A 12,758-nucleotide genomic window follows, 5' to 3' on the forward strand; every position below is an offset into this window, starting at 1 on the left:
AATGTTGGTACACTATGCAATGTATATTAAGTTGAAATGTGATTATGGCAGGATCAGTGGTTAATCTGGTCTCTTGGAACATCCAAAGCTTGACAAATTTCGTTGAGCCTTGACGTTCCAATACCTGAAGACAATCCCACCCCACGTGGTGTTTTTACAAGAGACACATTTGGATGGGATCAGGGTGCTGTCCTTGTGAAGAGCCTGGAGACAGTGGGCATTGCACTCAACGTACTCCACCTATGCCAGGGGAGTATCAATCCTGATTAGCAAGGCAGTACCCTGTACCATACATCATGTCATCTCAGATCCTGGTGGCCGTTTCCTAATTCTTATAGTAGATATTAGCATATACAAGATGGTTTTGGTAAACGTCTATATACCTCCTCCTTTTCAGGTCCAGGTCCTATATGACCTTCATGGTAAACTGGCCCCTTACATGCATCTCCCCCTTATTATAGTAGGGGATTTCAATGCCATACTGTCTGCCGTATTGGACTCATCTAATGTATCTAGAGTAGCATCTGCCGACCTTTCTGCCTGGGCGGCTACGGCCTCTGACAGAATTGTGGCAATGGAAAAACCCCACCACCAGGAGCTTCTCGCACCTATCAAAAACAAATAGGTCTTCCTCGAGGATTGATATGGTGTTTGCCAATACACCAATGTTACAATTAGTGGGAGGAGCTAATTATTTCAGACCATACACCCCTATCTGTAAATGTTGGCATCCCCTTAGCACTCGGGGGGGGGGGGTTGTGAAGGTTTAACCCTGGCTGGTTGGAGGTAGAAGAGGTGTCTTCCCAGGTGGCGTCACATTTTGCTGGCTACTGGAAGGACAACCTTGGCTTGGCTGACCTTCCTACTGTATAGGATGCGTTCAAAGCTTGCATGCGAGGACACTACATTTCGGCCATTAAGCAGGCACGTAGGACTCACAATAGAAAGGAACAAGAATTGCAAGACAAGGAAAGGACTTGCTCATGGAAGTGATTGGTCTGATATGATATATGAAGAATTATTAGAGGCACGCCACACACCTGGCACTACACTTCACTGAACTAACACATAGATCTAGGGCAAAAAGTGCTGAGTAAATTTTTGAACAGGGGGACAAAAACGGAAAATAGCTAGCTATACTAGTGGCAGAACAAAGAATACAGATGAATATGACATGTATTAAAAATTATCAAGGGGACATTCTCACAAACCCAACTGATGTTGGGGACACGTTTGTGGAGTACTACAAAGCGTTGTATGTTCCTATTCCGGTCTATGATGATCAAAATTTAGAAGCAATTTTATCGTCTTTGAATATTCTGGTTCTGTCAGAGTCAGATAGGGATATTCTAGAGGCTGACACAACGGAAAAAGAAATCAAAATGGCTATTAGAGCTTTCCCTCCTCACAAATCACCCGGCCCAGATGGCTTCTGCATAGAATGGTACAGGCTACATCTGGAGAACTTGGTTCCCAGACTGAGGGCTCTGTTTCATTACTATCTAAAACATAGATGCCTCCCGGACTCCCTGTTAGAGGCCCAGGTGACTTGATCCTCATACAGACCCATAGCACTCTTAAATCAGGACCTCAAAATTCTGACAAAGATACTAGCCACAAGAATCTTACAAGTTATTACTACCTTAGTGGACAGACCAGATGGGTTTCATACCTCAAAAGTCTACGGACACTAACCTTCGTAGACTGTTTGCTCACTTGCAGAGTGACCATTCTAACCCTGGGACTAGGGTGGTGGTGTCCCTCGACATGGCCAAAGCCTTTGATTCCGTGGAACTATATGTTAGCGGTACTACGCCATATGGGGTTTGGGGAAGTTTTCATGACCTGGATCTCACTACTATATAGTAAACCCCAAGCGGCCATTAAGTTGGGCACCACGGGTTCCCCCCCAGTTTCCAGTGGGTAGAGGCACGCGCCAGGGGAGCCCGCTCTCACCATCCCTATTTGCTCTAGCGATAGAACCCCTCGCTATAGCTTTGAGGAAGTCACCTGATGTGAGAGCACTAGAGGTGGGAAGTATCTTCCTATGGTCTACTGCACACCCTAGAATTAGCCTCCGTACCCTGCAGGAACCCTTGGGTCATGGTGGACTAGCGCTACCAGACCTGTTCAAATACTTTATAGTGGGACAAATGGTGATTGCAAGACGTTGGCTGACAAGGGACAATGGGGATTCAGCAACAGAGACAGCCCTTATGAGATCATATGAGCGTCTGTTTTACCTAGTAAGGCCTCTCTGTCTTTGACTGGCTCGATGCGTGTCACTATACGTGCATGGGACAGGGCACAGATGTTGATGAAATCTACAGATGGGCGTTAATCACAGGACACCCCCCTCTGGTTCAACCCTAGATTACGCTACTTTGGTGCAATCCCTGACCCAATAATATGTGCCAGGGTTGGCATTAAACAACTGAAGCATATAGTGGGGGGGGAAAAAATTACTGACGTTTGATCAACTTAAGGATAAATACAATCTTCCAGTTCAGCTCAGATATGCTTGAGCTGGGTGCCTCCCCATTAGAGAAGATGCTGGGTAATGAAGTTTTTCAAAAAGCATTATCAGAAGTTTACAAATAATTATTTGTGGAAAGGCCAAAAATGCTCAACAAATGCAAGGATATGGAGTGCACTGGCAAAAGATTTTGGGGGGGAAGATTGGGACTATATGTGGGATCACCTGTTCCTGGACTCTGGTGTCTGCTAGAGATAAGCTCACTCAATTTAAAATACTACACAGGGTTTATAATACCCCAGCGAGGATAGCTGGTATATATGGTACTGGTGTGGCAGAGTGCTGGTGCTGCACGACTAACCATGCTGATTTTGATCACATATTCTGGCAGTGCCAGCTGATACGGGAGTTTTGGATGGGGGTAACATGCACTATACAAAAATTGCTTTCGGTGCCAATTCCTTTAACAGTCTCGGTTTGTTTGCTGGGCCTGGTGGAGGAGTTGGTGCCACGAAGGGCGAAAAAAAACATGATTTCTCTCTCCCTTTTTTCTGCATGAAAAGCTATTTTATTGTGTTGGAAAAAACCTGAACCACCCACAGTGTCCTACTGGAAAGACATAATTAATAAAGTGCTACCCTTTTACAAAGCAACATACTTATGTAGGGATTGTCCAAAAAAATTTGTGAACGTATGGCAGTGCTGGCTTGACGCCAAGGACACACTGATCTGACCTGCCATGGTGGGGCTTTAACAAAATCGCTCTTGGATAAATTGACCATGTAATGTTGACCAAATAATTATCTATGTGATGATTGGGTGCACTACAGACTCCTTGGGTAAAATAATTGCATTATTGGAAAAGTTACAAGCATAGAATGTGATTCTCTAATTGTTGAAATGCTGCACAAGGGATGGGGGGGGGGGGGGAGTTGGAGGAGGGAATTTTGGTACATGTTGTACTGTATGTGTTGTTAAAAATGTTAATAAAAAAAAAAAAAAAAAACTATTGGAGAATGTCCTTCATTTATTGGGGAGCTCACAAGATGGGAGACAGGGGCCTTCTATCCACACCCCTACCCCTTTTTTATGTTCCAGGATTGATAGCTAATTTCCAGCACAGCACGGTGACAGGATCTCTATTGGCCACTGACAATAGCAGGTTTTTGCATATGTGTCATCCTTCCCAAACCACTGTACAGAAACCATTTGCTGTTTGTAGCGATGGGTGACCACAACCTTATTAAGCAGGCAGAAAGCATTGTCAGTAATTTTTGGTTAAGGCAGTGCCTTAAAGATGATGTTCTCCTTGTTGAAAGGTTCCAAGATTGTCAACCAGGGGCCAGGGCAGTCCTCATCTTGCTACAAAAATCTAAAAAATATGTATACTGATCAACCATAACATTTTGACCACCCACTATAACTTGTCAAGCCATGAACTCCAAAAGACCTCTGAAGGTATGCTGTAGTATCTGTCACCAAGCCATCTGTATCAGATCCTTTAAGTCCTGTAAGTTTGGGCCTCCATAGATCAGACTTATTTTCCCAGTGCATTCGACAGATGCTCAATTGGATTGAGATCTGGAGAATTTTGGAGACAACACCTCAAACTCATTGTTGTGTTCCACAAACCATTCTTGAGGAAATCAGAGCAGACCAGGCGCCATTGCTCTGTGGTCCAGTTCTAATGCTCATGTGCCTATTGTAGATGCTTTTGGATGTGGACACGGGTAAGCATGAGCACCCTGACTGGTTTGTGGCTATGCAGCGCCATATGCAACAAACTACAATACACTTTGTATGCTGAAACCTTTCTATCAAAACCAGCATTAACTTTTTCAGCAATATGTGCTTCAGTAGCTTTAATTGGATCGGACTACATGGGCCAACTTTCGCTCCTCATATGCATCAATGAGCCTTGGCCGCCCAAGACCCTGTTGCCAATTTGAGAGGTTTCCTTCCTTGGACCACTTTTGGTATGTCCTTACCACTGCCGACTGGGAACATCCCACAAGAGCTGCAGTTTTGGAGTTGCAATGAGCCAATTGTCTAGCCATTGCAATTTGGCCTTGGTCAAAGTCACTCAAATTCTTATACTTTACCATTTTCTCTGTTTTTAACACATCAACTTCAGGGACATGTTCACTTACCTAATAAATCCCACCCACTTGCAGATGCCATTGCAACAAGATGTTATTCACTTTACCTTATGGCCATTTTGGTGGCAAAATTAAAATTTTAGGCAAAAACTGTCAATTGCCAATCTTGCATGGAGCGCTGCGAATGTTGGCTTTCATCTAAATATAATGTCACCACTGTGTCACAGACTCACACAAAGCCTAATGCTAATTCTTTGGCACCTGTTAATACAAGCAAAAATACTCCTTTTGTGCTGGACCCCATTCAGTATCATGATGTTCTTCAGCCTCAAACAATAGATGTTGCTATAAAGGGCATGAGTAAACATTTTCGAAATACCTGACCTAGTGTCAGTACCCAAAGAGCAAGACGGTGGAAATCCTTTCCAATGAAATTCCATTAATGTCCCCTGGTCTCAGCCTTTAAGGGCTGTACCTGGGTCATTAATTATATTGAATGTCCCCCCTCCCCCCTTCTATAGTTAGGGAAAATATCTGCAAGGAATTAGCTGAGGCAGAGTTTCGATTCCCTTTTAGTTCCCATTCTTTTTGAAATTTTAGGCTTTTTCATTTTTTTGGTTTGTTACGTAAAAAAGAACCCAGCATCACAGATGGGAAATTCGTTCCCACTGAGGGCAGACTGGCTGACCAGGACTTGGTAGTAGCAGCTGAAGCTAGACAGCGGCATAGCTTGAATATAGTGGAGAGAAAAAGCACTTCATGGATTCACGAGTGCCTGCTTATTCAGGAAGATGAGAGCCCTTAGAAGGTTAGGTGAACAGGATCCAAGGGGCCTTCTGAGGTGTTAGGTTTTGCTGAAGACAACTCCCAGGTTGCAGCCCTCTTGATCACCCAAGCCATCAGCTACCAGGGCCAGAGTACAAGTGTTCAGTAAACAGTCTCTTGCAGCACATAGATGTGGAGAAGTTCACCCTTGGACACAGGAATCAAACAAAAGTGCACATGATCACCGGGGCATGAAGCAGGCTGGAGTGCACAGGGTTCACAGGAGTTGGATGCAGGCTAAAGTGCACAGGGATCACAGGAGCCGGATGCAGGCTAACGTGCACAGGGTCACAGAAGCAGCATGCCTTTCTTTGATAAAGCCCTTTTTTTCTGAGGTGCTTTGGCAGGTGGACCTTAATTGCAAAAGCAGATAACAAAATATATAACATCTGCATATCACTTATTGGCCATACACCCTCAAAGTTTTAATTACCTTGGTTTTCAATTTTAGTAATTTCAGTAATTTATTTTGACAGTATATATGCATATGTGTTTTCTTTATACTTTTCACTTCTATTTTCATGCTTTTTTTTTTTTTCTTTGTCCGTTCTCAAATTTATTTAGTGGTTTTATTTATTATCTGGATTGTTTTTAGACTGAACTGTTTTTTCTGGCTTCCAATACTTATGTACAATATTTGACAGTCCATTAGTGGATGAAAAAAAAAAGTTTGATCTTCTCAGCATAAATATTGGCTCTTCAGCCTTTGAGTGCTTATGTGAATGTTCAAAATGTACTTTTTTTAATGTCTTATATTCTATTTTTATCTGATTGAAAAGTGTATCTTCAAGTTGTTTCGCCCCGGTTAAGTCTCTGCCTTTGCAAACAGTTAAATCAATGGGTTTAGTTTTCGGAGTGCTTATTCGTGTTTCTTTTACCCGTGCCATTAAAGACAATTTGGAAGTACAGCATGAATTCTTGATGATTTTTAATGGTTGTTCTGTCTGGAATGTGACCACATGTAAAGAATAGCGCTGTCCTTCTGTCAGTTCTCCTCCCAGAGTGGGTGCCCGGCCCTCAATAAACACGTCTCACTCCATGAAATAACCACAAGAGCAAAATCAGGAGATACACACCACATAGATCAACCACATCCACTGATAAGCTAACAGAGGCTTCAGCTACAGTGCCCACATCTTCGCTGCCCCACCCCCACCGGGCCTAGTTGTAGAGGTCCTCTATGTGGTGGATTCAGTTTTCCTTTGTACTGTCATTTTGTTTAAATAGACCCAATCTTTCTGGGATACAATTTTCTTCCTATTCCTTCTGTACTGAGGCTGCTACTGAAGCCAGTTACCTTGGTTTCTCCTCTGATAAAGTTAAAGTAGTTGTAAAGTCAGAAGGTTTTTTATGTTAACGCATTCTATGCATTAACATAAAAAAGCCTTCTGTGTGCACCAGCCCCCCTCAGCTCCCCTAATACTTACCAGAGTCCCATCTCTGTCCACGAGTGTTGCGGATGTCCAGGACTCTCCCTGATTGGCTGAGACACACACACACACACATATATATATATATATATATATATATATATATATATATATATATATATCTATATCTATATCTATATCTATATCTATATCTATATCTATATCTATATCTATATCTATATCTATATCTATCTATCTATCTATCTATCTATCTATATATCTATCTATATATATATATATTTACACACACACACACACACACACACACACACACACACACACTATATTACCAAAAGTATTGGGATGCCTGCCTTTACACGCACATGAACTTTAATGGCATCCCAGTTCAGTCGTAATCCATAGGGTTCAATATTGCGTTGGCCCACCCTTTGCACCTATAATAGCTTCAGTGGTATAACAGTTGAGCAGCACAGTGGTGTAGTAGTTAGCACTCTCACCTAGCAGCAAAAGGGTCGCTGGTTTGAATCCCAACAACAACACCACCTGCCTAGAGTTTGCATGTTCTCCCTGTGCCTGCATGGGTGTGTGTATATACAGGATCTCACAAAAGTGAGTACACCTCTCACATTTTTGTAAATATTTTATTATATCTTTTCATGTGACAACACTGAAGAAATAACACTTTTCTACAATGTAAAGTAGTGAGTGTACAGCTTGTATAACAGTATATATTTTCTGTCCACTCAAAATAACTCAACACACAGCCATTAATATCTAAATTGCTGGCAACAAAAGTGAGTACACCCTTAAGTGAAAATGTCCAAATTGGGCCCAATTGGCCATTTTCCCTCCCCGATGTCATGTGACTCATTAGTGTTACAAGGTCTCAGGAGTGAATGGGGAGCAGGTATGTTAAATTTGGTGCTACCGCTCTCGCTCTCTCATACTGGTCACTGGAAGTTCAACATGGCACCTCATGGCAAAGAACTCTCTGTGGATCTGAAAAAAAGCTCTACATAAAGATGTCCTAGGCTATAAGAAGATTGCCAAGGCCCTGAAACTGAGCTGCAGCATTGTGGCCAAGACCATACAGTGGTTTAACAGGACAGGTTCCACTCAGAACAGGCTCCCAATGGTCGACCAAAGAAGTTGAGTGCACGTGCTCAGCATCATATCCAGAGGTTGTCTTTGGGAAATAGATGTACGAGTACTGCCAGCATTGCTGCAGAGGTTGAAGGGGTGGGGGGCCAGTCTGTCAGTGCTCAGATCATACACCGCACACTGCATAAAATTGGTTTGCATGGCTGTCGTCCCAGAAGGAAGCCTCTTCTAAAGATGATGCAGAGGAAAGCCTGCAATCGTTTGCTGAAGACAAGCAGTCTAAGGACATAAATAGCTGGAACCATATTGTGTGGTCTGATGAGACCAAGATAAATGTATTTGGTTCTGATGGTGTCAAGCGTGTGTGGTGGCATCCAGGTGAGGAGTACAAAGACAAGTGCGTCTTGCCTACATTCAAGCATGACGGTGGGAGTGTCATGGCCTGGGGCTGCATGAGTGCTCCCGACACTGGGGAGCTACACTTCACTGAGGGAACCATGAATGCCAACATGTACTGTGACATACTGAAGCAGAGCATGATCCCCTCCCTTTGGAGACTGGGCCACAGGGCAGTATTCCAACATGATAACAACCCCAAACACACCTCCAAGATGACTACTGCCTTGCTAAATAAGCTGAGGGTAAAGGTGCAAGCATGTCTCCAGACCTAAACCTTATTGAGCATCTGTGGGGCATCCTCAAACGGAAAGTGGGGTAGAAAAAAAGTCTCTAACATCCACCAGCTCCTTTATGTCATCATGAAAGAGTGGAAGAGGACTCCAGTGGCAACCTGTGAAGCTCTGGTGAACTCCATGCCCAAGAGCGTTAAGGCAGTGCTGGAAAATAATGGTAGCCACACAAAATATTGGATGTTTGGGCCAAATTTGGACATTTTCACTTAGGGATGTACTCACTTTTGTTGCCAGTGGTTTAGACATTAATGGCTATATGTTGAGTTATTTTTAGGGGACAGCAAATTTACACTGTTATACAAGCTGTACACTCACTACTTTACATTGTAGCAAAGTGTAATTTCTTCAGTGTTGTCACATGAAAAGATATAATAAAATATTTACAAAAATGTGAGGGGTGTACTCACTTTTGTGAGATACTGTATATATACAGAAAGGAAAATAATTTAGACTTTAGATTTAGGCTGCTATCAATATGAATACTATCACGGCGATAACGGCAGCAAAAATACTACTGTGATAAAATCCGAGATATCCTGAGATATAATCCGAAAAAAGTATTTGGCACTCAATTGGGCAGAGGAAAGTAGTAATAGTATTTTTACTACTAATACTACTAATAATAATAATAGTAGTAAAGTTTAATCTCTTTGATGTCTTTGTGTTATTTTCTTATACACCGTTTCATGTGGAGTTGGTGTATCAAGAGAGAATCAACACTAGCATTCGGTAACCATATTTAGCAGAAAGAATAGATCAGTACACTCATTATCAGCTTATTGTGACAACATATCTGCATATATTCTGGGCTCTGCACAAAAATTTTATTTTTGCAAAATAGATCACTTTTTAGTTGATATTGAAGTAGGATTACTGCATCAAAACTGAACCTACTGTAACTAGAAGCTACATCACAATCATCACATGCAAACATCTGGGTGCCCTGCAGATGGCACCAAACTAAAGTACTGCGCAGCGCTGATTTGACATATTTAGACTGTTTTGAACCGAACGCAGGCAAACTCATGATGTCAAAAAGTCATTAGAGTGTTTTAAAAAAATTGGTTGTATATTTTCTCATAGAAAAGTTGGGTTCAAAACTGCTCTGATCTGCACTTGAATAATAAATGTTTGAATCGGAGTGCTTGTCACTTTGATGAATAAGGCTTAAATGGCATTTGAGCTTCCAGGTGAAACTTCTGCATGCTTGCATTGCTCTGACAGAAGTGCTACACCAACCTGTTGACAAAGGAGTACACACTATTTGTAATTAGAAAAAAGTTTAAATAAAGGTAAAATTAAGCTTATAGCAAACAAAAAAAGCACATAAAGTCACCACAACCAATCAAAAATCACATTTATACTTTTATTTATAAAACTGATGAAAGGTTGTTATAAGTTACTGCACCTTGCCCTTCAACACTGCTCTTATTGTCAGCTATCAGCCCATCATAGAGAAATCTTGCTACTTTTTGTTCATTCTTGTCATACTATAGATACAAGTATTACCCAACTAAATTAGTATTACTGAGATCAGCATCTAAGACCGAGTTAACCTTACCTAAATATTGCCCTTTCCCCGCTCTGAAGGGCGGACCCAAAGGCCCTTTAATCATTGGATTCATGTATTTCATTTGAGGGTATGCTCCTCCAGCTGGTCCACCTCCAGACACAGATCCCACAGCAGCCACCAAAAGGAATAAAGTGCTACGTCCCAGGGACATCTTGAAATAAATCTGCAAAGGGAGATGGAGTAAAACATTGATATTAATATCTGCTTCAATGATGCCTCAAGCTTTAGACCGCAATAAACGTCCCAGTATTTGGTAAAATTGCCCACCCTAGGTATTCACTAATTTTCAAGACCATGTGGTCAAGGTTTTATACATTATAATGTATGTTTTAAAACATTTGTGGTCATGGATAAGGTGCATTCGGCACAAGAGCTTGTGCATTGTTCAAGGCTACTGGATGGTGGCATTGTAAAGGTTGCATGGTTTTGGTCAATGGCTATGTAAGAGCTTTGAGGGCATGGACCTCTCTTTATTGGTGAATTGGGGGGTGACACTGAAGTCCACTTTTTTTATTGATAGGAAGGCCCATTTTACCACTTTAGACTCACGGAAATTTTACTTTTTAGGACTGGCATAATTTAACCTTAAAGTGTTTGTTAACCCAAAAAAAAAAAAATCCTGTTCCCTTAAAGCATGTTACACAGCACAGTGCTTCCTGTAACACCTGTAAATAACAAACATGTCATACTTACCTTCGCTGTGCAGTTGGTTTTGCACAGAGTGGCCTGATCCTCCTCTTCTGAAGTCCCTCCATGGCACTCCTGGCTACTCCTCTTCTCAAGTGCCCCGTCAGAGAAACGTTCTCCATCATGGACACCCGTGCGGGCATGCAACCGTGTCCTGATGCTGTGTCTGTAGACACAGACAGCAGGACTCAGCTCCGCCCCCTTGGCGTCTGCGTCATTGGATTTGATTGACAGCAGCAAGAGCCAAGAGCCAATGGCTGCGTTGTTATCAATCTATCCAATCAGGACATGAGATACCGGCCATAGCTGGTGTGTTCATTGCCCAATTTTGGGGCTCAGGTAAGTATAAGGGGGGCTCGGGGGTGCTTCTGCAGCACAGGAGGTTTTTCACCTTAATGCATAGAATGCATTAAGGTGAAAAATGGTCAGGGTTTACAACCCCTTTAATGGCATTGGCTGTATGTTTGGGGTCATTGGCCTGCTGCAGAATAAATTTAGGGCCAGTCACACACCTCCCTGATGGTTTGGTATGATGGATAAGTATCTGCTTGTATTTCTCAGAATTGAGGACACCATTGATCCTGACAAAATCTCCAACTCCATTTGCAGAAAAGCAGCCCTAAACTTGCAAGGAACTTCCACTATGCTTTACTGTTGCCTGCAGACACTCAATATTGTACAGCTATCCAGCCCTTCATGAACAAACTGCCTCTTGCCAAATATTTCACATTTCGACTCATAAGTCCAGAGCACCTGCTGCCATTTTTCCACACCCCAGTTCCTATGCTTTCATGTCCTGGACCTGAACAGTGGATATCTGTGGTTAACAAAATCAATGAGATGAAATGCCTCACAGCATCCATACACAGAAAAGAAGAAAAATTCAGGAAAACGTGAAGGGCCTCCCCTAATTAGCCGATAATCACATGACTGTTGGCAGGTGTTTGTTTTTGGCCTTTGTGCCAATGCTTGACTCTCGAGCTCTCAGCTGCAAAACAAATTTGTAACTCCTCCCTCTCTCCCCTCCCCCCTTTTCTTAAAACATTCCCATTTTCCTATTTGCCCTCCCCCCCCCACTAGCTCCTATGGTAGCATATATCCATCTTTTTGGTATTAAAATGAAAAACCTACACCATGTTTCAGCAATGCTTAAGTGCAGAGGCTCTGGCACCTTCCCTGGGTGTGTACATTTTAGAAGTTCAATTAGTCTGGCGTTTCATAGTTGTTAGGCAGAGTACGGTCACCCCAGGGGAGGCTACTGGCTTACAACAACTACACCTTTGTGCCCCAGGGATTATGGTGCGGAATCTTTTCTTTTCGGTTATATGTGCACACTGATATTTGTTTCACATTATTCATTGCGTAAGAAGCTGTGCTGGATGGTGTAATGAAATACTTATGAGTGAAAAACTGTGCCAGTGTAAGATGTAATGCTGGTTTGAAGCCAAAAGATAGTCACACCAAATATTGATTCGATTTAAAGTTTTATGCTGTTCGCTCACTTTGCATTTTGTAAATTGCTAACAATATTAAATTAAAATACATATATTTGAAAGATTCTTTACTTTACAGCATTTCTTCACACCTGCCTAAGGCCAGTTTCAGATATGTGCCATGGTTCCCAGCATGGGGTCCAGTGTGTTTTTCTGTTCACTGGTTCAGGTGTGATTCAGGTCCAAATTTTGGCCTGAATTGGCACCCGAATCGAACTCAAAAACACACAGGACCCTTTTTTAATTTGTTCCGTGGATTTGCTGTCATGCAAATTAGATGCAGTGCAAACCACCTGCAATTAGCACATATGTGAACTAAAACAAGGCAAGTGTATTTATATAATAAATATCTATATACTGTATAAATATCTGTTTATTTACATAGGCAAACAAGAGACCAGTAATAACATTGCCAGGTAGA

At 42.1% G+C, this 12,758-nt stretch overlaps 1 protein-coding gene across 3 annotated transcripts in view; it reads right to left on the bottom strand.

Moving 5' to 3' along the window:
• The window catches only part of COL8A2 (collagen type VIII alpha 2 chain), a 226,353-nt gene that overhangs the window by 31,773 nt on the left and 181,822 nt on the right, over positions 1 to 12,758 (bottom strand). For all 3 annotated transcript variants that reach the window (XM_077481713.1, XM_077481711.1, XM_077481712.1), the window contains one exon: positions 10,146 to 10,320. In XM_077481713.1, coding sequence (XP_077337839.1) covers positions 10,146 to 10,308 — 163 coding nt within the window. In that variant the 5' untranslated portion in view covers positions 10,309 to 10,320. The remainder of the gene's footprint in view (positions 1 to 10,145; positions 10,321 to 12,758) is intronic.

The sequence above is a fragment of the Lithobates pipiens genome, unplaced genomic scaffold (genome assembly GCF_037356315.1).
Source record: "Lithobates pipiens isolate NorthernLeopardFrog02 unplaced genomic scaffold, aLitPip1_a1.2 Scaffold_16, whole genome shotgun sequence".
Lineage (NCBI taxonomy): Eukaryota > Metazoa > Chordata > Amphibia > Anura > Ranidae > Lithobates > Lithobates pipiens.